This window comes from Pan troglodytes, chromosome 3 (genome assembly GCF_028858775.2).
Source record: "Pan troglodytes isolate AG18354 chromosome 3, NHGRI_mPanTro3-v2.0_pri, whole genome shotgun sequence".
NCBI classification, from domain to species: Eukaryota; Metazoa; Chordata; class Mammalia; order Primates; family Hominidae; genus Pan; species Pan troglodytes.
The window spans coordinates 129,105,514-129,132,393 of record NC_072401.2 but is presented as its reverse complement, the minus strand read 5'-3'; the positions used below and the strand labels follow the sequence as shown (position 1 = coordinate 129,132,393).

At 38.8% G+C, this 26,880-nt stretch overlaps 1 protein-coding gene across 12 annotated transcripts in view; it reads left to right on the top strand.

Moving 5' to 3' along the window:
- MFSD8 (major facilitator superfamily domain containing 8) overlaps positions 1 to 26,880 on the top strand; it is a 49,362-nt gene that overhangs the window by 1,931 nt on the left and 20,551 nt on the right. For 5 of the 12 annotated variants that reach the window (XR_010156695.1, XM_003310454.6, XM_063809848.1 and 2 more), the window contains exons 2-7: positions 6,648 to 6,739; positions 14,392 to 14,435; positions 20,253 to 20,493; positions 22,104 to 22,217; positions 24,262 to 24,406; positions 25,419 to 25,474. Coding sequence is in view for 10 of the 12 variants with exons in the window: in XM_016952180.2 (XP_016807669.1) it covers positions 6,648 to 6,739; positions 14,392 to 14,435; positions 20,253 to 20,493; positions 22,104 to 22,217; positions 24,262 to 24,406; positions 25,419 to 25,474 (692 nt within the window). In the remaining 2 variants the exon portion in view is untranslated. The remainder of the gene's footprint in view (positions 1 to 6,647; positions 6,740 to 14,391; positions 14,436 to 20,252; positions 20,494 to 22,103; positions 22,218 to 24,261; positions 24,407 to 25,418; positions 25,475 to 26,880) is intronic. The other 7 variants (XR_010156696.1, XM_063809846.1, XM_009448263.3 and 4 more) reach the window with 4 other exon arrangements.

The window sequence follows — 26,880 nt, the reverse complement described above, 5'->3', positions numbered from 1 at the left end:
ATTGTAAATACACCAATCAGCACCCTGTGTCTAGCTCAGGGTCTGTGAATGCACCAATTGACACTCTGTATCTAGCTACTCTGGTGGGACCTTGGAGAACCTTTATGTCTAGCTCAGGGATTGTAACTACACCAATCGGCACTCTGTATCTAGCTCAAGGTTTGTAAACACACCAATCAGCACCCTGTGTCTAGCTCAGGGTTTGTGAATGCACCAATCGACACTCTGTATCTAGCTACTCTGGTGGGGCCTTGGAGAACCTTTCTGCCAACACTCTGTATCTAGTTAATCTAGTGGGGACGTGGAGAACCTTTGTGTCTAGCTCAGGGATTGTAAACGCACCAATCAGCGCCCTGTCAAAACAGACTACTCGGCTCTACCAATCAGCAGGATGTGGGTGGGGCCAGATAAGAGAATAAAAGCAGGCTGCCCACCAGTAGTGGCAACCCGCTGAGGTCCCTTTCCACAGTGTGGAAGCTTTGTTTTTTCGCTCTTTGCAATAAATCTTGCTACTGCTCACTCTTTGGGACCACACGGCTTTTATGAGCCGTAACACTCACCGCGAAGGTCTGCAGCTTCACTCCTGAAGCCAGCGAGACCACGGGGAGAAACGAACAACTTCAGACGCGCCGCCTTAAGAGTTGTAACACTCACCACGAAGGTCTGCAGCTTCACTCTTGAGCCAGCGAGACCACGAACCCACCAGAAGGAAGAAACTCTGAACACATCCGAGCATCAGAAGGAACAAACTCCAGACGTACCACCTTAAGAGCTGTTAACACTCACCGGGAGGGTCCGCAGCTTCATTCTTGAAGTCAGTGAGACCAAGAACCCACCAATCCCGGACACAAAGCCACCACATTCTGTATCTTCTGCATTCCATATTTGGCCCTTTGTAGCTGATCACTTTCCAGATTTCACAGTTTCAAAATGATGGTTTTAATCGATACTTGAAGGTATCGGTCTTAGTAATGACCTGCTGCCTAATTGCCTGACAACCTCTTGATAGTTTAACAAATCTGTCCAAAATGAGCTCGCCTTTGTCCTATGCCAAATGTACAAAGAAAGACTAATTTTAAGGCATTGAAGGAATAACGTCAGTATTTTGATCCTTATAATTCTGGTTGTTCTGATCCTAGTTTATGGGCAATGACTCAGGAATGTATACCTAATGTATTTTTACCTTTAGGAAAACGGAATTACTATTTTATTTGAAATATACATAATAATTACCTCAGGTAAATTAATAAATTCAGTTAAACTTCAGCTGTCTGTGACCACATTAATTTTTACTCATTTGTTCCCCTTAAGCACCAAACCTTTTGTGAGCACGCTAACTCAAAACCCTTTGGCAAATATATTTCTCTGGTCCTCGATTTACTAAACAGAGTTTATGCAATGCAGTTTTATCTTTACTTGATTTTATCTTGAGATCATTAAAATGAGTTTAGATGCTGATATGAATTTTAGTAGAGTGATGTCCTCAGAGCCTATTGAGACATTTGGGACTGTTTGCTTCTATACCAATTTATTTTACACTGCTATACTTTTTTTTTGAGACGGGGTCTTGCTCTGTGGCCTAGTCTGGAGTGCAGTGGTGAGCCTGGAGTGCAGTTTTATCTTTACTTGATTTTATCTTGAGATCATTAAAATGAATATCGATGCTGATATGAATTTTAATAGAGTGATGTCCTCAGAGCCTATTGAGACATTTGGGACTGTTTGCTTCTATACCAATTTATTCTACACTGCTATACTTTTTTTTTGAGACGGGGTCTTTCTCTGTGGGCTAGTCTGGAGTGCAGTGGTGCGATTTTGGCTCACTGCCACCTCTGCCTCCCAGGTTCAAGCGATTCTCCTGCCTCAGCTTCTGGAGTAGCTGGGATTACAGACGCGGGCCACCAGACCCGGCTAATTTTTGTATTTTTGGTAAAGACAGGGTTTCACCAGGTGGCCAGGCTGATCTGGAACTCCTGACCTCAAGTGATCCACCCACCTCAGCCTCCCAAAGTGCTGGTGTAGAAGCAAACAGTCCCAAATGTCTCAATAGGCTCTGAGGCCCGTTGCTATACTTTTTAAGTACTTACGTCTGCTTTTTAGTTTTTCTGACAGACTGTTTTCCTGGCAGACTGTTCTGCATCATGTTTTTGAAATCTGGCAGCAACAGTTGTTTTATTGTTGTTGCTGTCACCATACTCTTTCCACCAGCTTTAATTTGGGGCTTCTTGTTTGTTATAGCTTTGATAACCCTGGATCTATGCTTAATGTAACTGTGTGTCATTACAACCTGGTAGTTCTGACTGAGAGCTAAATGTCTTTCCTACTAGTTAAGTGCATAAGCTTGAGTGCGTGGACTTCGTGATATTTGGTTTTCTCAGAACTCAGAATTCTTTTTTTTTTTTTTTTTTTTTTTGAGACGGAGTCTCGCTCTGTCACCCAGGCTGGAGTGCAGTGGCGCGATCTCGGCTCACTGCAAGCTCCGCCTCCCGGGTTCACGCCATTCTTCTGCCTCAGCCTCCCAAGTAGAGTAGCTGGGACTACAGGCGCCTGTCACCACGTCGGGCTAATTTTTTTTGTATTTTTAGTAGAGACGGGGTTTCACCGTGTTAGCCAGGATGGTCTCGATCTCCTGACCTCGTTATCCGCCCGCCTCGGCCTCCCAAAGTGCTGGGATTACAGGTGTGAGCCACCGTGCCCGGCCTCAGAATTCTTTTTGCTTCGTCCTGGTTTTTAGCTATTTTCCAGATAATTGCAGGATCCCTGAGTTATGTTTAAATGTGGTCTTCTGGTACATTCTGTCACCTTGTACAAAAGAGAATTTTTTTTCATACTCTTAGCTTTGATTTCATCAAAGTGATTGATGCTCATTAGGATCTGTCCAGATTTAGGTGTTCCTGCCAATAATCAATACCTCTGATTGAGGTTCTAGATTTAGCATTTTAAAAACAAAAAGGGAGTATTTTGAAAATAATAAGTATATGTCTTTAAAAACACAAGTATATTCCCTAGTAAAGTGAACCTATGTACAACTAGTTGGCAGGACCTGTTCACTTTGAATATATTGCACAAACATGTCTAGGTCACCACCAACTTTTCCTCACTAACAAGGTTGATTATTATTTGCTGGTCTGGTGGAGCTGGCCTCTTGAATCCTCAGTGCTCCCCACTGACCCCCTCTATGGAGGGAGCTTTATTTAAGACAACAGGGGTTGGAAAACATTTCCTGTAAAGTCCCAGATTGTAAATATTTTAGGCTTGTTTAGGGCAAGGGGAAAAATCAAGGATATTATATAGGTGTTTAGATAACCAGAAAACAAATTCCACAAAATTTTTTAGTAATGACATTTAAAATATAATAATAAGTATAATATAGGTTTGTTAATGAAAGGGATAGAATTTGGTGGGGGAGGGGATGACATTTTCCTTAATTGCACTTCAGAGTTGGTGTTTTCTGTCATCAAACTGATAAATATTCATCTGTAAAAACCGTTTGTAGCTCATGTTACTGATCCAAGTTACAAATGATTTCAAATTTTTTTTGCAACCTTAGCCTAGTCTCTGTAAAATTTGTATTATTAGGGCATCTGTCCTTATAGGGCATATCTTTATAGAATATTTTCAGTTTATTTCTGTAACTGTTATACCACTACACTGTTCTGTCACTGAGCACACACTTCTTTCTTTTCTCTCTCTTTTTTATTTATTTATTTTTTTAAGACAGACTGTCTGTTGCCCAGGCTGGAGTGCAGTGGCACAATCTCTGCTCACTGCAGCCTCTGCCTCCCAGGTTCAAGTGATTCTCCTGCCTCAGCCTCCTAAGTAGCTGGGGCTACAGGCATCCACCACCATGCCTGGCTAATTTTTGTATTTTTAGTAGAGACAGGGTTTCACCATGTTGGCCAGGCTGATCTTGAACTCCTGACCTCAAGCAGTCTGCCCGGCTTTGGCCTCCCAAAGTGCTGGGATTACAGGCATGAGCCACTGCGCCTGGCCGTTGTTAAATTTTATCTAACTCATTTTGCTGATCAGTTCACTCCACTATATTGTGTATTCCTTTTAGTTTTTAAGTCACAAGTTTGACAAGCATGCTATCATTTGGAGTATTTCAGTTTGTAATAGAAATGTTGAACAGGATAAAACTGTAGTACTACAGTTTTACTGGAAGGAAAATCTCAAATGGGGAACTAATGCCAGAATGCAGCAGTGATTATAGAAAGGAATTTTAAAAGTTAAGCAAATCATCTTAGAAATGCAGCATTCCTTTTTGTACCCGGTCATACAAGAAAGAAGCCTCTGGAAATTCAATCAGATATGTGACATATTTGTCTGAATCATCAAAGCTAAGAAAATGTAATAAATATGGTCACTTGATTGAAGGACAGTTGCATTCTCCTATATTTCTACTGTCTCCAACAAGGTAGAAAGATAATTTTTTTCGTTGAAGTTATACTTTTTTAATTAAAAAAGGAAAAAGTAAATCTTTTTATTTTGAAAAATGTTAAATCTATAGAAAAGATGAAAAAATCACGAACACCTGTATATCCTGTCACTAACTGTTAGCCTTTTCCACACTGCCGAAATCTTTCGGCAGGTACATACACACCCACACGCACCTCTTTTGCCAAACTACCCAAAAGTAGGTTGCAGACATTGTGATACTTTGTCCCAAGTACTTAATTGCAGCTTGCGCCTCCCAAGAACAAAGAAATTCTTTTACGCAACTCCATCACTGTTACAACTAGAAATACAATATTAATTCAAGAATATCATGCAATATATAGTTAATACTCAAGTTTTTCCAGTTGTTCCAAAAATATACCTTATATTCTTTAAAAAAACAAAAATAAAAAAAACCAGGAGCCATATGCAGGAGATAATCAATGTTTATGCATTTGTTTTTAGGTCTTTTTAGACTCCCCTAACCTAAAACTCTCCTTTGACCTATCTCTTTCTTGTCACCATTAAAATCTTTGAAGAGTCTAGGTCAGGTTTTCTGCAGAACATCTAATATTCTGGATTTATGGACTGTTTATTTCAAAATAGATCCTGGTCAAACATTTCTGGCAAGAATATCACATGGGTTATGTTGAGAACACCCCACTACGTTACATCAAAAGGTACAGGATGCCAGGACATCCCACTACTGGGAATGCCAAACATGACCACTTGTTAAGAGGGTGACTGCTATATCTTTCAATTATAAAGATTCATGTTCCATTTTGTAATTAGTAAGCAGATACTGGGGTGACATTTGAGGGCCTTTGACTATCCTCTCCTTAACAATCTTCCAGTCAGTTGTTTTAGCATCCATTGATGATCCTTCCATTATAGCATAGAAAGTGGCCATTAAATTATTATTTTCTAATTTTATCCTTTCAATATTTAATAATTGTCATTTGTCATTAAAAGAAGAAAGATTTTGACTGAGCTCTAAATCAGTCACTCAAACAATTTTATTATTTTTTTTAGAATCAAATAATTTACTTCTTGATTCCCTAACTTAGATATATCTGGTTTTTTATTCAAATTCTAGTATATTGATTTCAAAGTATGGGCATCTGGGGTTCTGGTATTTTTCTCAGGTAAGCTACATTATTTTTATTTTTTTCTTATCTCCTTTGACTCAGAAGAGGTTTGTTTATATGGAATGACATATATAGTGTTAAACACTTTAAATATATTAGGAACTAATATGTTTGGCATATAATACATCTAAAAACATTGTTTCTCTTCTTCCTTTCCTCTTTACCACTCCCAACCATATCACGTTTGAAAAAAAAAGTTTCTTTTTTGAAGACTAATTTGACAGTTCTAAGGCTTATTTTTAAGAAATTAATCTTGGAACATAAGAAGGCATTTTGTCTGTTCTGCATGTCTTGATTATTTGAAAAGATAATGCTCACATTAAGGTGAACTTGTTAACTCTTTCTATTGTGTGTGTGAAAATGTAATGAGTATATAGACTCATGTGTCACCTAATGGAGGTAAGATATCTACTTAGTATACATGCCTTTGGTCCAGATCAGACGCTTATCCAAAAGATCACTTAAGTCTGGGGAGTCATGGTCTCTCTTTGGTCTGCTGATAAAATTTATCTGGTAACCCATTTAGGAGGTCCCAGGGCTGAAAATGTCTTAGGTTACGTTAAACCTTCCTGGTATCATTCCTATTTTCTGAAGTAGGAAGCCAAAACAGCTTCCTGCAGCAATTTAATTTGCTGTCATCAAGTAGAGCATGTTATAATGATGACAGTTATTATTTTTTAGTACTTAGTAGCTACGGGGGATCTAGTTGTAGCTAGTTTATTTGATTTATCTTGATGTAATTTATTCATTTTTACAAATTGCAACACTCTTGATTAATAAATCTGTGCATGTCAATGGTAGCAAAATAACTGCCTTGCAAAAAGTTTCCTCTTTTAAAACTATACTGTTTCCCAAATTTCTGTATACAATAATGCATATATACAATCCATGGAAATTCAAAAAAATAATGCTTATTCATAGATAAATTAGTGTAGCAGAATCAATATTAGTAAATTCTACCTCTATCACATCATTTTCATAACTAGAGAATAAAACTGTTGACACTTAAGATCCACATGTAATGAGATACATTTATACTACTTTTTTCTTCTTTACACCTAGAGAATGGGACATTTTAGAGACTGAAGAGCATTATAAGAGCCGATGGAGATCTATTAGGATTTTATATCTTACTATGTTTCTCAGCAGTGTAGGTAAGTATTAGAAATACATAATTTTAACAATTCAGATCAGATGTCATATTTTAACTTCATTTACTTCATTTACTTTCGTTGCCTCTGAAATTATCTTTATTGTGCTAAAAAATACGTGACATAAATTTACTGTGTTACCATATCTAAGTTCAATAGCCTTAAGTATATCCACATTGTTGTGCAACCAATCCCTAGAACATTTTCATCTTGCAAAAGAGAAACTCTATACCCATTAAACAACTCCCTATTTTCCCATCCCCCAAGCCCTAGCAACCATCATTCTACTTTGTTTCTTGGAATTTGACTATTCTAGATAGCTCATATAAATGGAATTATATAGTATTTTTTTTTCTTGTGATGAGATTATTTCACTCAATGTCCTCAAGTTGGTTCATGTTGCACTTGTGATAATTTCCTTTTATTTAAAGGCTGTATAGTTCATTATATGTATTCTAGGGTAGGAGAAATTTTTCCTCTATTCTCCTATGTGCCTAAGGCTTGTGAATTAAGCTGACAAAAGAAAGACTAACAGTTAAAAAAGTATACAAATTTATTTGATGTTAATATTTTTTAATGAAAAGAAACAAATAACATTAAGGAATGTACATACAAACGAAACTAGACAACTACTAAGAGTCCCTAACACTTTCATGTACTCACAAAAGTATTTCATCTTTTTTTTTTTTTTTTTTTGAGACGGAGTTTCACTCTTGTTGCCCAGGCTGGAGTGCAATGGCACGATCTCAGCTCACTGCAACCTCCACCTCCCAGATTCAAGCGATTCTCCTGCCCCAGCCTGCCAAGTATCTGGGATTACAGGCATGTGCCACCACCCCTGGCTAATTTTGTATTTTTAGTAGAGACGGGATGTCTCCATGTTGGTCAGGCTGGTCTCGAACTCCCAATCTCAGGTGATCTGCCCACCTCGGCCTCCCAAAGTGCTGCGATTACAGGCGTGAGTCACCGCCCCCAGTTAAAAATATTTCATCTTTTTTCTTTTTTTTTTTTTTCAAGACGGAGTTTCGCACTGTCGCCCAGGCTGGAGTGCAGTGGCGCGATCTCGGCTCACTGCAAGCTCCGCCTCCCAGGTTCGCGTGATTCTCCTGCCTCAGCCTCCCGAGTAGCTGGGACTACAGACACCCGCCACCACGCTAATTGTTTTATATTTTTAGTAGAGACGGGGTTTCACTGTGTTAGCCGGAATGTCTTATCTCCTGACCTCGTGATCTGCCAGACTCAGCCTCCCAAAGTGCTGGAATTACAGGCCTGAGCCACCGCACCTGGCTAAAAGTATTTCATCTTTACAGCCATCAGTCAATTATTTGTTCTGCTACTTCTTGAAGATGTGCAAAATTTCTTTTTAAAAAAATTTTATTATTTATTATTTATTCATTTTTTGAGGTGGAGTCGCCTAGGCTGGAGTGCAGTGGTGTGATCTTGGCTCACTGCAACCTCTGCCTCCTGGGTTCGAGCAATTCTTGTGCCTTAGCCTCCCGAGTAGCTGGGACTACAGGCGCACGCTATCACGCCCAGCTAATTTTTTTGTATCTTTAGTAGAGATGGGGTTTCACGGCGTTAGCCAGGATGGTCTCGATCTCGTGACCTCATGATCTGCCCGCCTCAGCCTCCCAAAGTGCTGGGATTACAGGTGTGAGCCACCCCGCCTGGCCAGTGCAAAATTTCTTAAGTTTAAATATACAGTCTTAATTATACCTGTGTCTTAATGTCCCAAGACAGATTGTAGGTAACAGAATCTCAATTGTGCCTCAAAGAATTAACAACAAAACAAAATTCAATCTATTCTCTGCATTCAGGCAGAAAGGGGGAGAGCAGAGAACCCTTCCTGCATCTGCTATTTCTCGGTTGCCTTCAGTTTGAGATAATTAATATGGCAAAACAGCAGATTTTTGGAGTAGCATACTCTGATTGCCTTCAGTATATACCACTTTTTTTTTTTTTTTTTTTGAGACAAAGTCTCGCTCTGTCGTCCAAGCTGGAGTGCAGTGGTGTGATCTTGGCTCACTGAAACCTCCACCTGCGGGGTTCAAGCAATTCTCTGCCTCAGCCTCCCAGGTAGCTGGGATTACAGTCACCCACCACCATGCCTGGCTAATTTTTGTATTTTTAGTAGAGATGGGGTTTCACCATCTTGGCCAGGCTGGTCTTGAACTCCTGACCTCGTGATCCACCGGCCTCAGCCTCCCAAAGTGCTAGGATTACAGCCTAGCCTGGCCTACCACATTTTGTTTAGCCATTTATCTGTCGATGGACATTTGGGTTGCTTCCACCTCTTGGCTGTTGTGAATAGTGCTGCTGTCAATATGGGTGTGCAAATATCTCTTCAAGATCCTGCTTTCAGTCCTTTTGGGTATATATCCAGAAGTGAAATTGCTGGATCATATTATAATTTTCTTTTTAATTTTTTAATTTTTTGGAAAATTGCCATACTGTTTTCCATAGCAGCCGTACCATTTTATTTACATTCTCAACAACAGTCAGGGTTCCCATTTTTTCACATCCTTGCCAACGTTAACTTTCTTTTGGATAGTAGTCATCCTAGTGGATGAGATGGTATCTTGTTTTGATTTGCATCTCCTTAATGATTAGTGATGTTGAACATGTTTTTTGTGCTTTCTGTCCATTTGTATATCTTCTTTGGAGAAGTGTTTGTTCAAGACCATTGCCCATTTATTAGTTGGATTTTTTGTTGTTGAGTTGTAGGAATTCTTTATATACTCTGAATGTTAGCCCCTTATCCAATATATGATTTGTAAATATTTTCTCCCATTCCAGGACTCTTCTGTTCAGTGTGCTAAATGTATCCTGTGATTCACAGAAGTGTTAAATACTGATGTAGTCCACCTTCTCTGTTTTTTTCTTTTTGAGACAGAGTCTTGCTTTGTTGCCCAAGTTGGAGTGCAATGGCACTATCTCGGCTCGCTGCAACCTCCCGCTTTCGGGTTCAAGCTATGCTTGTGCCTCAGCCTCCCTGGTAGCTGGGACTGCAGGTGTGTGCCACCACACCTGGCTAATTTTTGTATTTTTAGTAGAGACGGGGTTTTGCCATTTTTGCCAGGCTGATCTCAAACTCCTGACCTCAGGTAGTCCACCTGCCTTGGCCTCCCAAAGTGCTGGGATTACAGGCATGAGCCCCACACCTGGCTGTTTTTATCTTTTGTTGCCTCTGAACCTCAGCTTATTTTTATATTGATAAAACATACAAAAAGTAAAATACAAGAATCTCAATTTGTATTGCTTGATGTATTTTAACCTATTCACATTATTTCTGAATATGTAGTTACTAAAAAGTAAAACTTCATGAGGAAAACTTTTCAAAATACTAAACATCTATAACCATGTTAAAAGGATGGGATGAGAATATATAGGAATGATCAATATTGTGATAGTTTTTAAAGGACTGTTTTAGGAAATGAATTTTTTTCCAAGTAGAAACCCTCTAAATCTATAGGCACTGATGTTACAAGTGGTCTCTTTCCCCTGAGAGGAATTAAGGAAGGTCATTTTACTAAATTGCTTTCCATATATTTTCTATATATATTTCCATATATTTTCCATATATTTTCTATTTACCCCAATCATCCTGTTTTCTCTCACTTGCCAAAGTTGTGCATGATTCAGTACTGGGTAAAAAGAAAAGTGAATGATAAAGGATATTTTCAACAATTCTTTATAATACACTTTCACCTTGCATTGTGTATCAGTTAGAATGACTTGTGCAGGGCCAGGCAAGGTGGCTCACGTCTGTAATCCCAGCACTTTGCAAGGCTGAGGCGGGCGGATCACGAGGTCAGGAGTTTGCGACCAGCCTGGCCAATATGGTGAAACCCCATCTCTACTAAAAATACACTTGAACCCAGGAGGCAGAGGTTGCACTGAGCCAAGATCACACCACTGCACTCCAGCCTGGGCCACAGAGCGAGATTCCGTCTCAAAAAAAAAAAAAAAAAAAAAAAAAGAATGCCTTGTGCAAATATCAGAAAAAGTGCTGAATCAGTTGGCTTATACTGTAACGTAATTTATTCTTTTTTTTTTTTTTGAGCTGAGTGCAGTGGCACGATCTTGGCTCACTGCAACCTCAGCCTCCCGTGTTGAAACGATTCTCCTGCCTCAGCCTTCCAAGTAGCTGGGATTACAGGCATGCGGCACCATGCCCAGCTAATGTTGTATTTTTAGTAGAGACGGGGTTTCTCCATGTTGGTCAGGCTGGTCTTGAACTCCCGACCTCAGGTGATCCGCCCGCCTCAGCCTCCCAAAGTGCTAGGATTACAGGTGTGACCTGTAAATTTCTAAACCAACATCAACTAAAATGATGGGATTACTCCAGTTGAATTTTTTAGACTAATCAGAATGTACCCTCTGGGATCGAACATGGAGAGAGTTTCTCTTAGACCATGAGGCTTTGTTGAGGAAGTATGGATACCTGAATAGAACTAGGGTTCCATCAAGAAGGTGGAAGGGGCCAATGGATACTGTTTTGGTAGCAATGCCTGCAATTGATTTATTTTTCCATTTTAAACACTTCTGGTTTTTAGTACTCAATTATCTAAAATTATAAGAAACAATTTCAAATTCAACAGCAAAAAAAATTATTTTAACTTTAGATTTCTTTTTTTTTTTTTTTTTTGAGGTGGAGTCTCACTCTGTCTTCCAGGCTGAAGTGCAGTAGCACGATCTCAGCTCACCTCAACCTCTGCCTCCCGGGTTCAAGCGATTCTCCTGCCTCAGCCTCCTGAATAGATGAGACTACAGGCGCCTGCCACCACGCCCAGCTAATTTTTGTATTTTTAGTAGAGACGGGGTTTCACCATGTTGCCATTGCTGGTCTTGAACTCCTGACTTCAAATGATCTGCCTGCCGCAGTCTCCCAAAGTGCTTGGATTACAGGCATCATCCACTGTGCCTGGCCAACTTTAGATTTTAATTGGCATGTTAAACATTTTGTTTACAAATTTCTGTACTCCAAAATTGTAGCCTTGATTTAAAAGATTAATTGGTGCTTTCAGTCCTTTACTGATCAAAGTAACTATGTCAATTCAAAATACTTTAAAATGAAGCTAATATTTATTTATTTTTATTTATTTATTTTTTTTGAGACAGAGTCTTGCTCTGTCACCCAGGCTGGAGTGCAGTAGCACAATCTCTGCTCACTGCAAGCTTCGTTTCCCAGGTTCACGCCATTCTCCTGCCTCAACCTCCCAAGTAGCTGGGACTACGATGCATGCCGCTACACCCGGATAATTTTTTGTATTTTTAGTAGAGACAGGGTTTCACTGTGTTAGCCAGGATGGGCTCGATAGCCTGACCTCATGATCCGCCCACCCAGGCCTCCCAAAGTGCTGGGATTACAGGCATGAGCCACCGTGCCTGGCCTGAAATGAAGCTAATAATTAAATTATGTTTTAAAATAGGGTTTATATAAGGAATGTACATGTACACCATGGATGAATCTTGAAAATATAATGCTAAGGCCAGGCGCGGTGGCTCACACCTGTAATCCCAGCATTTTAGGAGGCCGAGGCAGGCGGATTGCAAGGTCAGGAGATTGAGACCATCCTGGCCAACATGGTGAAACCCCATCTCTACGAAAAATACAAAAAATTAGCTGGGTGTGGTGGCACGTGCTTGTAATCCCAGCTACTCGGGAGACTGAGGTGTGAGAATCGCTTGAACCCGGGAGGCGGAGATTGCAATGAGCCGAGATTGCGCCACTGCACTCCAGCCTGGTGACATAGCGAGACTCTGTCTCAAAAAAAAAAAAAATACTAAGTGAAAGAAGACAAGACAAAAGACCATGTATTATATTATTCTATTTGTATGAAAATACAGATAAAACTCTATAGAGTACAAACAAAGTACATTAGTGGTTGTTTACAGCTGGCAGGAGAGGGGATGAAACAGGGTGATAGCTGAAGGGTATAGAGTTTTTTTTGAGGTGACAAATGTGTTCTAAAATTGACAGTAATGGCTGGGCGCAGTGGCTAATGCCTGTAATCCCAACACTTTGGGAGGCGAGGCAGGCAGATCACCTGAGGTCAGGAGTTCGAGACCAGCCTGGTCAACATGGTGAAACCTCATCTCTACTAAAGTACAAAAATTAGCCTGGTGTGGTGGCAGGAGCCTGTAATCCCAGCTGCTCGGGAGGCTGAGGCAGGAGAATCGCTTGAATCCAGGAGTTGGAGGTTGCAGTGAGCCGAGATCGGGTCACTACACTCCAGCCTGGGCGACAAGAAACTCTGTCTCAAAAAATAAATAAATCAAATAAAATTGACTGTAATGATGGTTGCACATATCTGTGATTATATTAAAACCCATTGTGATTATATTAAAACCCATTGAATTGTATACTTTAAATGCATAATTGTATGATATGGGAATTATATATCTCAACAGCTATTTTTTAAATTTATTTTTTCTTTTTTTTCCTTTTTTTTTTTTGAGACAGACTGGAGTGCAGTGGTGCAATCTTGGCTCACTACAACCTCCGCCTCCGTGTTCAAGCAATTCTCCTGCCTCAGCCTCCTGAATGGCTGGGATTACAGGCATGCGCTACCATGCCCAGCTAATTTTTGTTTTTTTTTTTGTAGAGACGGGGTTTCTCCATGCTGGCCAGGCTGGTCTCAAACTCCTGGCCTCAAGTGATTCACCCACCTCGGCCTTCCAGAGTTCTGGGATTACAGGTGTGAGACACTGTGCCCAGCCTCAGTAAAGCCATTTTGAAGAACAGGCTTTATAGAATTTCTTGATTTGCCCAACATTTATTTATTCATTTTTAATTTTTTTTTGAGATGGAGTCAAGCTCTGTCACCCATGCTGGAGTGCAGTGGTGCGATGTTGGCTCACTACAACCTACTCCGCCTCCTGGGTTCAAGCAATTCTTCTACCTCAGCCTCCTAAGTAGCTGGGATTACAGGCATGTGCCACCATGCCCGGCTAATTTTTATATTTTTAGTAGAGACAGGGTTTCACCATGTTGGCCAGGCCGGTCTCAAACTCCTGACCTTAGGTAATCTGCCTGCCTCAGCCTCCCAAAGTGCTGGGATTACAGGCATAAGTCACTGCTGGCTGCATTTGCCTAACATTTAAAATTGACAGATAGTGTTGGAGTTAATCATTATAGTTTTCATGTAGTAAAGGCTAGCAGAAATAGTGAATTTTCTTTTAAGGTATGGCCATCTTGAAGTATTCTGGTTTTCTACAGCCCCCCTGTAGATGATCATTTTCCTTATTCCTGCTCTTCCCTTCAGTCAATTATCTCCTCCAAACAACACAGGATAGAAGCCTAGCACTTCCTGTCTAACAAAATAGCCTTTCCTCCATTCATTTCTGCTATAAAAACTTAACAAAGCTTTTGGTTATTTCCATTTACAGTAAAAGCACATGAGTATGGAGAAATAGATCCTCTGCTTTTTTGTATTTGTTATTAATTATGATGAGGGACTGTAATTGTATGTTCTTTTAGTCTTTATTTTTCTTCTGATAATTAAAATCTCATTGCCTCATAAATTAGGCATTTGTATGCATAGATTTTAGGTTCAGAATATTTTAAAATCCATGCCACAGTTCAGAAAATTGTATCTGTAATAATGATTAAATTATTATAAGTATAAATAACCTAGTTTGCTTCTTCACAGGGTTTTCTATAGTGATGATGTCCATATGGCCATATCTCCAAAAGGTTTGTACATTTCAATCTATTTTTCCCTTATAGCTACAGTAGTAGTAACTCTTACGTAGTTAAGCATTTTCTAAAGAGTCTCTTTCGTATTCTATGGTTTAATCTTTACAAGAATAATGAGATAATAGTTCCTTAAAAGAGGCTTATAAGTAATGTGACCATATGCTTTATTGTGCAAGCCAGAACACTTTTGTAGTGAAGAGACTGCTATATAAGGAAAAATAGGATCATACCCAGATAGTCCCAGGCAAAGGTAGATGTATGGTCACCTACTCAGAAGCCACATTCATATTCCATCATTACCTCTTCCCTAATAAAAAGGAAACTAGTAATAGTCTGAATTCCTAAAGTGTGTAAATGATATTTTTGTGGAATAATTTAACGCTTTTCCCATAAAATTAATTTGGGCTATCAGGTAACATTGTAAAGACTAGAACATATGTATTTTTTGATGCTGTTATTACTAGAAGGGGAAGAGGGGGTGACATGAATATGTAAGTTTGTTAGGTAGCTTAACATCAGTTGATCATCAGGTCCTGTCAGTTCTATCTTAAATCTCCAGGAAGAAACTTAACTAAAAATCAGTATATAAGTTGGTTACATAATTCATCTATAACAATGTTTTAGTAAAGGTTCTTAAAGAGTTCCTCTGTATTTCCTAACCTACTCCTTAACCTACTACTATCTGATTAACTTTTCTGCTGTCCTGAAACTGCTCTTGTAAGGTTTCCAATTACTTAATTGTTGATCACGAAATACTTTTCAGTCCTTATTTTAGGTGACACCTGGATAGGATTTGACATTGTTGTCCTCTCCTTACTTCCTGAAACCACCTGTATTAGTCTGTTTTCTGTTGCTTATAACAGAATACCCTAAACTAGATAATTTATTTAAAAAAAGGAATTTATTTCTTACTGTTACAGAGGCTGAGAAGTCCTAGTTTGAGAGACCACATCTGGTGAGGGCCTTCTTGCTGGTGGGGACTCTCCGAAGAGTCCCAAGACAGTGTAGGGCATCACATGATGAAGGGGCTGAGCATGCTAGCTCAGGTCTCTCTTCCTTCTCTTATAAAGCCACCAGTTCCACTCCATGATAACCCATTAATACATAAATGGATTCATTCATGAGGGCACAGCCTTCATGATCCAATTGTTAGTTGGCAGATCTGTGTCTGTACAGGTCTGCAGCAACCTCAGTTTTTGCCTCCTGAAAGAAATAATTCAAGTAAAGGACATAATGCAGAAGGAGAAACTGAGGCAAGTTGTAGAGCAGGAGTGAAAATTTATTAAAAAGCTTTAGAGCAAGAATGAAAGGAAGGAAAAGAAGGAAAGTACACTTGGAAGAGGGCCAAGTGGGCAACTTGAAAGACAAGCGTGCGGTTTCACCTTTTGACTTGGGATTTCATACACTGGCATAATTTTGGGGTCTTGCATTACTTCTCCCCACTCACCCCACCCCTGAGATCGTATCAGGAAGCTGATAATTACCAGGTGTTTTCTATTTATTAGAAGGCTGCCTTTTCCTAGCACTAGCTGTGACCAATAATTACTTTAGAGAGCGTTAACAACCGCCTGACCATCACCTAACAGTCTCTCCACACTCCCCATGTGAGGGGCAGGGGAGACCTCTCCTGCCCTGTTCATACCCAACTAGGTACCTAATGTAACACAGTCACTTCTTAAAGGTCCTACCTTTCAATATTTTAATAATATTAATTTAAATATTAATTTCCAAAAAATGAAATTTGGGGGACACATTCAAACCATGGCACCACCTCTTAGCTTCTGTGACATTTCTCTATCCTGGCTTTCCTCTTAACTCTAATGACTTATTCTTAAATTCTTTTGTGTATTCTTCCTTATCAGTTTATCCCTTGTTGGTTTTTCTATGAGGTTGGAGAGAGAGAGAGAGAGTGTGTGTGTGTGTGTGTGTGTGTTCACACGTGCATGTGTGTGTTTTATCCTAGATTCTGAACTTTGTCCCATATTAGATGTATAGCCAACAATTTATTAGATAAATCCATGGTACTTGGACGAACCCAGGCTCCTCAGGTCTTTACACATTTGTCTCCCTTTTTACTGGAATGCTTTTCCTCTCTCCATCTTTCTTTTGCTCTCCCCTTTCTCCTTCCTCACTGTCTTTTATTCACTCTTCAAGGTTTTGCTCCAGTGTCACCTCCTCTGGAAAGCCTTCTCTCTCTCTCTGTTTTTTTTTTTTTTTTGCGATGGAGTCTTGCTCTGTTGCCCAGGCTGGCATGCAATGGCGTGATCTTGGTGCGCTGCAATCTCTGCCTTAAGGGTTCAAGCGATTCTCCTGCCTCAGTCTCCCAAGTAGCTGGGACTACAGACGCCAGCTACCACACCCGGCTAATTTTTGTATTTTTAGTAGAGACGGGGTTTCACCATACCGGCCAGGCTGATCTCTACCTGACCTCAGGTGGTCAACCCACCTCGGCCTCCCAAAGTGCTGGGATTTCCACCTCCTGGGTTCAAGCGATTCTCATGCCTCAGCCTTCCAAGTAGCTGGGATTACAGGCACCCGCCACCATTCCTGGCTAATTTTTATAATTTTAGTAGAAGTGGGTTTTCGGCATGTTGGCTAGGCTGATCTCGAACGCCTGACCTCAGGTGATCCTGCCTCAGCCTCCCCAGTTGCTGGGGTTACAGATGTGAGCCACTGCACCTGGCCTGGAAAGCCTTCTCTCACTGTCCCTCACAACAATTTGGGTCAGAAGCTTTTCCTGTATACTCCCGTTTCCCTTTATCATTAGCCCTATATGGAGTGTCCTAACACTGTATTTACAGAGAGTTTACTTAACTCCCCTACTAGATTGTCTAGATTGTTAGGATTGTTTTTTTTTTTTTTTAATTTTTGCTTTTTTTTTTGTAAATGGAGTCTCGCTCTGTCACCCAGGCTCGAGGTCAGTGATGCAATCTTGGCTCACTGCAGCCTCCACCTCCAAGGTTCAAGTGATTCTCCTGCCTCAGCCTCCCAAGTAGCTGGGATTACAGTCGTGCACCACCACGCCCAGCTAATTTTTGTATTTTTAGTAGAGACAGGGTTTCACTGTGTTGACCAGGCTGGTCTCAAACTCCTGACCTTGGGTGACCCACCACCTCAGCCTCTCAAAGTGCTGGCATTACAAGTGTGAGCCACCATGCCCAGCCCAGTTTTTACGAATTTCTACTTTTTGAAAATGTTCTCCTAAAATATATTTTTAAAGGAATATAAGAAGAAAAGAAATACAAATTTTACTTTTTACTGGTTTAGTGCCATATTTTCATTGCTATTTTGAAAATAATATTTCATGAAATTATTACCCATTACACTAAAAATTCTTTCCATGCTGGTAGTCATTGGAATTGGCACAATTCTGGAGCAACGTCGTCTCTACTAAAAAGATATTTTCATGTATCAAAATTCTTAATTTCTTGGCGTTTAGTCTTTTTAGTCAAAATTCTCAAAAGAAGGATATTAGTAGTGATTAGGTCTACTCAGCATATACTATGTTGAGTTTTGAAAAGTACTCTCTTTTCTCCAGATATTTTGAAAACTCTTTAAAGAGTCTTGCTATCAGGCCCAGTGCTGTGACTCACGTGCCTGTAATCCCAGCGCTTTGGGAGGCCAAGTTGGGAGGATTGCTTGAGCCCAAGAGTTCAAGACCAGCCTGGGTAACGATATAAGACCTCGTCTCTACAAAAAAATTTAAAAAGTTAGCTGGGTATGGTGGTGCTACTCCCTGTAGTCCCAGCTGCTTGGGAGCCTGAGTTGGGAGGATTTCTTGAGCAAAGGAGTTTGAGGTTACAGTGAGCCAAGATTATGCCACTGTATTCTGGCCTGGGTGACAGAGCCAGACCCTGTCTCAGGAAAAAAAAAAAAAAAAAAAAAAAAGTTTTGCTTTCAAACCACTACACATTTAACATTAAAATTGAGTTTTCATTGCTTTTTTGAAAATTAAAATTTTATGTAACATGAAATTATTATTTTCTATTTTAATAGAGATGACAAATGAAGCTAAAGGTAATACAGGGAGAAAATGAAAACCAGAGTACCTAAAATGAAAGATATTTTAACGGCTAGAAATTTAAATATTATGTATCATTATACTTTTGCATATTATTTCTTATTTTTTTCATAAAGAAAAATGCACCTAAATATTTTCACTTTAAATATCTTTAGGGAATTACCAGGCACGGTGGCTCACACCTACAATCCCAGCACTTTGGGAGGCCAAGGCAGGCAGCTCACCTGAGGTCAGGAGTTAAGAGATCAGCCTGGCCAACATGGTGAAACCGCGTCGCTAATAAAAAAAATATAAAAATTAGCTGTGCCCACGTGGTGGCACATGCCTGTAATCTCAGCTACTTGGGAGGCTGAGGCAGGAGAATCGCTTGAACCTGGGAGGTAGAGGTTGTAGTGACCTGAGATCGCACCATTGCACCCCAGCCTGGGCAACAAGATCAAAACTCCGTCTCAAAAGTAAATAAATAAATAAAATAAAATAAATAAATAAATATCTTTAGGGAACAAAAGGTCATAGTTTTCCTTATTAAATTGTTCTACCACTTATCTATATTTGTTTAAATTTATTTCCTAAAATTTAATAAAAGCCATTAAATAGGAAGATTAGAGATAGAATCTTCCTATGTTGCCCAGACTGGAGTGCAGTGGCTTTTCACAGGTACAGTCATAGTGTGTTACAGCCTCCAACTCCTGGGCTCAAGGGATCCTTCTACTCTAGACTGCTGAGTAGCTGAGATTACAGGCATGGGCCACTTCGCCTGGCTTAGCCTACCACATATGAAAAAAAGTAATCTGGCTGGGTGCGGTGGCTCATGCCACTAATCCCAATATTTTGGGAGGCCAAGGTGGGAGAATTCCTCCCTCCCGCGGCAGGAGGATTGCTTTGCGAGTTGGAGGCGGGAAGTTCAAGACCAGCCTGGGCAACATAGGGAGACCCTGTCTCTACAAAAATAAAAAAATTAGGTGGGCATGGTGGTGCATACCTGTAGTCCTGGCTACTCAAGAGGCTGAGGCAGGAGGATCACTTGGGCCTCAAAGGTCGAGGCTGCACTGAGCCGCGATCGCACCACTGCGCTACAGCCTGGGTGTCAGAGTGAGACCCTGTCTCAAAAAAAAAATAAAAATAAAAATAAACAATAGTGCCTTTTCTAAGCTAACATTTTCTATTTTTCTGAAAGTATTTTATTTTCTGAGTTGTAGTCATTTGGTTCTCCCCTTAAGTTCATCATGATATGTAAACCCTTTTAAAGTGGTAGAATACTGAGTGGTCTATATAGAACGGAAGAATTTATAACAGGTTTATTGAGATAATTGTCTATCATCTTTTGTGTTTTTATTATCTTCTTTATGCATTTGACTCTTGTGCCTAGTTTTTTTAAAAAAAATGATTTACAGCGCTAATGGCTGTTTAACATATAGGGTAGCATAAGTCTAAAGAATTCTATTTACAAGAATTAAAGAATAGCTTATATTATTTTTCATGATGTTATTGCTATATGCGTATATAGTGTGTGTGATTATCTTCTTACCAAGGTTTATATGAACCAAAAATTTCCAGTCATTCTTAAAAATGAGCCTCCCAAGCATTTTTCCCTTGTGTACAGTCTATTGTTAGCACATTTAATTGTATTGTCAGAAGTTTGAATCCCTTACTATAAGTAATAGTGTTATAAAACTTATACGTTAGAATTGTTTTTATTTTTTGATAGGAAATCTTACATGGTATGACAAATGTATTTAGTTTTAAACTTTTCTTGGATAACAATTCTTAAAGCACTGTACCTTTTTCTGCAGATTGATCCGACAGCTGATACAAGTTTTTTGGGCTGGGTTATTGCTTCATATAGTCTTGGCCAAATGGTAGCTTCACCTATATTTGGTTTATGGTCTAATTATAGACCAAGAAAAGAGGCTCTTATTGTCTCCATCTTGATTTCCGTGGCAGCCAACTGCCTCTATGCATATCTCCACATCCCAGCTTCCCATAATAAATACTACATGCTGGTTGCTCGTGGATTGTTGGGAATTGGAGCAGGTAAGGTTGTATGTATATGTTTGGTTGTGTCATATTCACATTCATTCTGACATTTATGGCTCACTTTCACCTGGTCTCATCCCCTTTTAAACTCATATTTCACAGTTCAACATACATGTTTCTCATTGTAAACAAATATTTTTCCTATCATTTTACCTTTGCTCATGATGTTCTCATTACCTATAGTTTCTCTTCTGTTCCCATCATTCTTCATCCTTCAACATTCAGTTTAAACCAGGTGTGGTGGCACGTGCCTATAATACCAGCTACTCAGGAGACTGAGTTAGCAGAATCTCTTGAGCCCAGGAGTTCGAGGCCAGCCTGGGTAACATAGGGAGACCTCCATCTAAAAAAAAAAAAACCCAAAACAAAAATAGATCCAATTCAAGCTCCACATTTTCCACAAAGCCATCTTGGGCTACCCTGCCCCTTAAGAGATTTTTTTCTTCTCTGACATGTCTCTGGCACTTGCTTATAGTATTGTACTGTTTCTATCCTTTCTCACTAACCAGATAATAATTTTTTTTTTTTTTTTGAAACGGAGTCTTACTCTGTCGCCCAGACTGGAATGCAGTGGCGCAATCTTGGCTCACTGCATCCTCTACCTGCCTGGGTTCAAGCAATTCTCCTGCCTCAGCCTCCCGAGTAGCTGGGATTACAGGCGTCTGCCACTGCACCTGGCTAATTTTTGTATTTTTAGTAGAGACGCAGTTTCACCATCTTGGCCAGGCTGGTCTTGAACTCCTGACCTCGTGATCCACTCGCCTCGGCCTCCCAAAGTGCTGGGATTACAGGCATGAGCCACCATTCCCAACCTAAACTTTTTGCAATTAGAAAGAATTAACGATACTTTAAAAATATCCTATGCCCCCTAACAGAGTCTCTTGAATGTAATGTACTCAATGAAAATTTTCAGTAAAATTGTTAGTGCATTTTTTTCTGTTTCTTATATTACATGTCTATGCATACAGAGTTTGTAATATTGTAATACTTTTCTTTTAAAAACAGTTGTACAGTTGTAGTAATCAATGGTATGCCATTCACTCAGTGCTTTTTTAGTACTAAGTAAGTTTGATATTCTCTTTTTTTTTTTTTTTTTTTTGCACTGTTGCCCAGGCTAGAGTGCAGTGGCGTGATCTTGGCTCATTGCAACCTCAGCCTCCTGGGTTCAAGCAGTTCTTCTGCCTCAGCCTCCTGAGTAGTTGGGACTACAGGTGGATAATTTTTGAATTTTTAGTGGAGACGGGGTTTCACCATGTTGGCCAGGCTGGTCTTGAACTCCTGACCTCAAAATGATCCACCTACCTCAACCTCTGAAAGTGCTGGGATTACAGATGTGAGCCACTGTGCCCGGCTTGGTTTTCTTATGATACCATTTTTTCACTCATTGATATCTTTAACTGTTTTCATATTACCAAAACTAGTATGGTCCATTAATTGATGCATTTGCTTAATAAAAATACCTTACATGCTTTGTGTGATCATAAAGAGGAAGCAGTGACTGTACTGTTGACCAAGATTTCTTCTTCTGTATAAAGTCAAATTGGATTCAATTTTATAAACTGAATGATACTTTCTTTTACTTTGGATTATTGTGTCTTGTTTTTAAGGAAATGTAGCAGTTGTTAGATCATATACTGCTGGTGCTACTTCCCTTCAGGAAAGAACAAGTTCCATGGCAAACATAAGCATGTGTCAAGCATTAGGTTTTATTCTAGGTCCAGGTAGGTGTTCTTCACATGTCATTACTTGAATTTGAATTGGGAAAACTTTTGAGGCTTAAATATTCAGTGTAACCCAAGTATAAAAACTCATAGCTGAAGGGAAAGGGAGGAAAGCTAATTTTTTTTTTTAATCCAGGAATGAGGCTACACTCATTTTATCTTGATGCCAATCCACTAAATTAAGTGCTATTAGTCCCCTTTTATAGTTGAGAGTGCCAGTGCATAGAGAATCTAAGTAAATTGTCCAAGGTCACCCTTTTGCTGAGTGTTAAAAAAATTAGTGAGGCCATGCGTGGTGGTCCACACCTGTAATCTCAGCACTTTGGGGGTCTGTGGAAGGCAGATCACCTGAGGTCAGGAGTTTGAGACCAGCCTGGCCAACATGGTGAAACCCCATCTCTACTAAAAATACAAAAATTAGCCAGGTGTGGTGGCGGGCACCTGTAATCCCAGCTACTTGGGAGGCTGAGGCAGGGGAATCGCTTGAACTCGGAGGCAGAGGTTGCAGTGAGCTGAGATCACATCATTGCACTCCAGCTTGGGCAACAAGCGCGAGACTCTGTCTCAAAAAAAATTAATGAGATTTAATATTTCCTCAAGGCAAATTAATTTTCTGCTGAGTAAAGAATCAGTCATTTTCATGCCTAGAATAATATTGAAAAACCATATGATTGGTCCATATTTTGAATATTGAAGTTATGAATATTATCAGTTTGAATCCAACTCAGCTTACTTCATCATTAACACCCCATCTCCCACCCCCAGTTTCCATTACGTTCCTCTATTTAGCCAAAAAGAAAAGGCTCAACAGAAGGGAATCTAATTCACTGTTCACCAAAATCTACTATTTCAGTTTCGTACCCTGAAACAAATACAAGCACAAATGTAGAATAATTGAACTTGAATACTATATTGTAAAGTACATGAGGACATGATTTGAGTCTTTATTTACCAGTCTACCCTCAGTATCTAGCATAATACCTGGTATAGACTTATGTTCTTAGTAAATATTTTTTACCACCTTAAAAGCATTTTAAAGATTATGTCATTTAAAAATTTTGCATTATAGATGAGTAAATGTAAGCCTGAAGAGCTTCGATGACTTTTCCAATAATAAGCCCTCAACAAGCACTAACATTTATTGTGTGCTTACTGTATGCTAGTCACTGTTCTAAGTACGGTAGGTGCAATATTTTAGTCCTCACCCTAGAGTTATATGTGAATTACTATAGAGCCACATATAGAATCTAAATCAGAAGAGCAAACCAGTACTCTTCCAATTGAGTTTTTGCCACAGATCCAAATTAGATTTTGCCACTTCATATTTCTTTAGAGTGCTTTATCCAGCAGTCCAAAAACACTTCTAACTAATGTTTAAAATCACTAAAAAAAACTTCAAATACTAAGGTGGATTATGTATGCTTTTGGATGAAATAATTTTTTTTTTTCATTTTACTTGTATATAATACTATGGTCAAATGATAATAAATATATATATATACACACACATATATATATATATATACCATATACAGAATAATATTTAAGATATTTGGTCTAAAATATGATATTTTCATTCTTATAATGAAGCTGATTAAACCTTTATAATTAATTTTTGGAAGAAATTGTATAATTTAAATTGCCTATGGAGATGTTTTGTAAAAAACTGAGAAGTTATGTAAGATACAATTCCTTGTGAATGCATGTAAATCAGTGTTTCACAACCTTTTTTTCACTATTGTCTCCCTAAGGAGCCTTTTTCGGTATTTTTTTCCTACTCTCTTTACCCCATAAAATTTTAGTGCCACAGATGTGTCATATATCTTTTATGTACCATATGTATATCTGTACATACCTGCTTTATACATAAAAAGAGGAAATTTTTTGACCCCCCATCAAGAACCAATTCCATCTGTTGAGAATGCATGATATAGAAGGATGATTCCATAACATTGTTCCCAATTCTGTTGTAAATGTCTTTTTCATTTTTTTATCCTATGCTTCTCATATAATAATTCATCTGTGAAAATTTTATCTTAATAAGTTTTTCAGACTTGTTTTACATTCCTTGGAGAAAAAGGTGTGACATGGGATGTGATTAAACTGCAGATAAACATGTATACAACACCAGTTTTACTTAGCGCCTTCCTGGGAATTTTAAATATTATTCTGATCCTTGCCATACTAAGGTAATTAGATAGAAATGATAAAACTATTTTTGTAGATTGTGAAATTTAATGAGCTTTGTAATTGTTGGAAGATAATTATCCTTATGAAGTGTACGTAGTTTTTTATGTCTATAGTTTGTTTATATTTTTTGGTCAGGTAGTACTAAAGCATGTAATACTGGCAACCAAAAGACAACCTGATAAATGAGAACAGAAAAGGAAGGTCTTTGAAGATTCAAAGTTTTTTTTGTTGTTGTTGTTTTTTTTTGAGACAAGATCTTACTCTGTTGCTCAGACTGGAGGGCAGTGGCACTATCTCGGCTCAATGCAACCTCCATCTCCCGGATTCAAGGATTCTCATACCTCAGCTTCCCGAGTAGCTGGGGCTACAGGTGCATGCCAACACATCCAGCTAATTTTTGTTTCACCATGTTGGCCAGGCTGATCTTGAACTCCTGACCTCAAAGTGATCTGCCCACCTCGGCCTCCCAAAGTGCTGAGATTACAGGCATGAGGCCATGTGAGGCTGTGCCCGGCCTCAAGGTTTGGTCTTGATTTACTAAACTACATGTTGCTAAGTAGGGGAAAGGCATGGAAGTAACATTTTAAATAGATTAATGGATTTGTATCAGTCTTAAATATAAAAGTTACTAGTAATGTATATCTCTTATCTTTTATATATTCGAAAAAATTTTTTTAAATTATGTTTTATTTAGAGTGCTTTATTCAATAGTCTAAAAACATTTATTACTAATGTTTATAATCACTGTAAAACTTCAAATACTAAAGTAGATCATGTATGCTTTAGGATGAGTTGGATTTTTTTCATTTTACCTGTTTATGATAATTTGATAAGAATTTAACTTCTATCTTAAGTTTATTGGTTATATCTCATTGGTAACAGTTTTATTACTGAAAAACCAATAAAAGAAACTATATTAGAATGTGAAAAAAATACAATGCCGATAATAAATTTAAACAACTTCTCTATTAAGCATTTTATAGGTACAATATTTGTGTTTTTCTTTTTAAGAGAACATCGTGTGGATGACTCAGGAAGACAGTGTAAAAGTATTAATTTTGAAGAAGGTACTTCTAACCCATTTGGCTGAATTAATATAACATTATCAAAGTGTTTCTAATGATTCTGTTTGTTTGGTATTTACTTCGATTTTGCTTCTGAGGACAACACAGTGGGTGATTGGGGAAGATCTTCAAAGCTGAAAGTGACCTAAATTTATTTATTTATTTATTTTTATTATTATTTTTTTTTTTGAGACAGAGTCTCGCTCTGTCTCCCAGGCTGGAGTGCAGTGGCGTGATCTCTGCTCACTGCAAGCTCTGCCTCCGGGGTTCATGCCATCCTCCTGCCTCAGCCTCCTGAGTAGCTGGGACTACAGGCGCACGCGGCCACGCCTGGCTAATTTTTTGTATTTTTAGTAGAGACGGGGTTTCACCATGTTAGCCAGGATGGTCTCGATCTCCTGACCTTGTGATCCACCCACCTCGGCCTCCCAAAGTGCTGGGATTACAGGCGTGAGCAAATTGATTTTTTTAAAAGAGGCATACCCTTATCGGTTATTTGGTGGTCATGATTGACAAGGTTACAAACATTGTAAAAAATCGCTTTGTCTTATTTTCAGAGAGCCAGTATCCTAAAGCCTTTGAGATATTTGCAATGATTTCCATATCTTTACTACCAAGTAAATATGTCTATTTAAAGCAGTTCTTTATTATCTTAAGTATGAAAATGGGTATGGTTTTGCCTTTTTATTTTTGTTGTTTTGGTATACTTTAGAAATATACATTTTCATCTTTTAGATCTTCTCTGATTCATATAAGCCAGAGAATCCAGTAAGTAGCTATATTTTACCAAAAAAAAACCTGTTATTTAGGTACTAATTATATCCTCCTTGGGGAAAGAATGCAAGGACTGATCCTGGCCCTCAGTAGTTCATGAAGTTGTGGAAAAGACATAGTATTATTTTACTATTTTACCAGGTACTTTCATAGCTCTTTTATTTAATTTTCACAAAAGAAATAGTGGAAGATAAATGTAGTAGAGCAGAGTGGTGAGGAGCTACAGTAAGTTTTTGAACTAGGAGAAGTTTGACATTGATTTCATGCAGAGGCTAATCCAGATTGGTTATATCTCACTGGTAATATCTCATTGGTAACAATTTCATTACTGAAAAGCCAGTAAAAGAAACTGTATCAAATGTGAAAAAAATACAATGCCAGTAACAAATTTAAACAATTTCTTTATTAAGCTTTTCATAGGTACAATATTTGTGTTTTTCTTTTTAAGAGAACATTGTGTGGATGACTCAGGAAGACAGTATAAAAGTATTAATTTTGACTAGGCCTGAAGTAGGGCAGTGACTGAGAATGGAGAAGGGATAAGTAGGAGTTGTTGAAGGAGGAATCAAGATAGAGATTTGGATAGAGAATATTAAGGATTAGAGAAAGCCAACATTGCTGCCAGGTTTTGATTC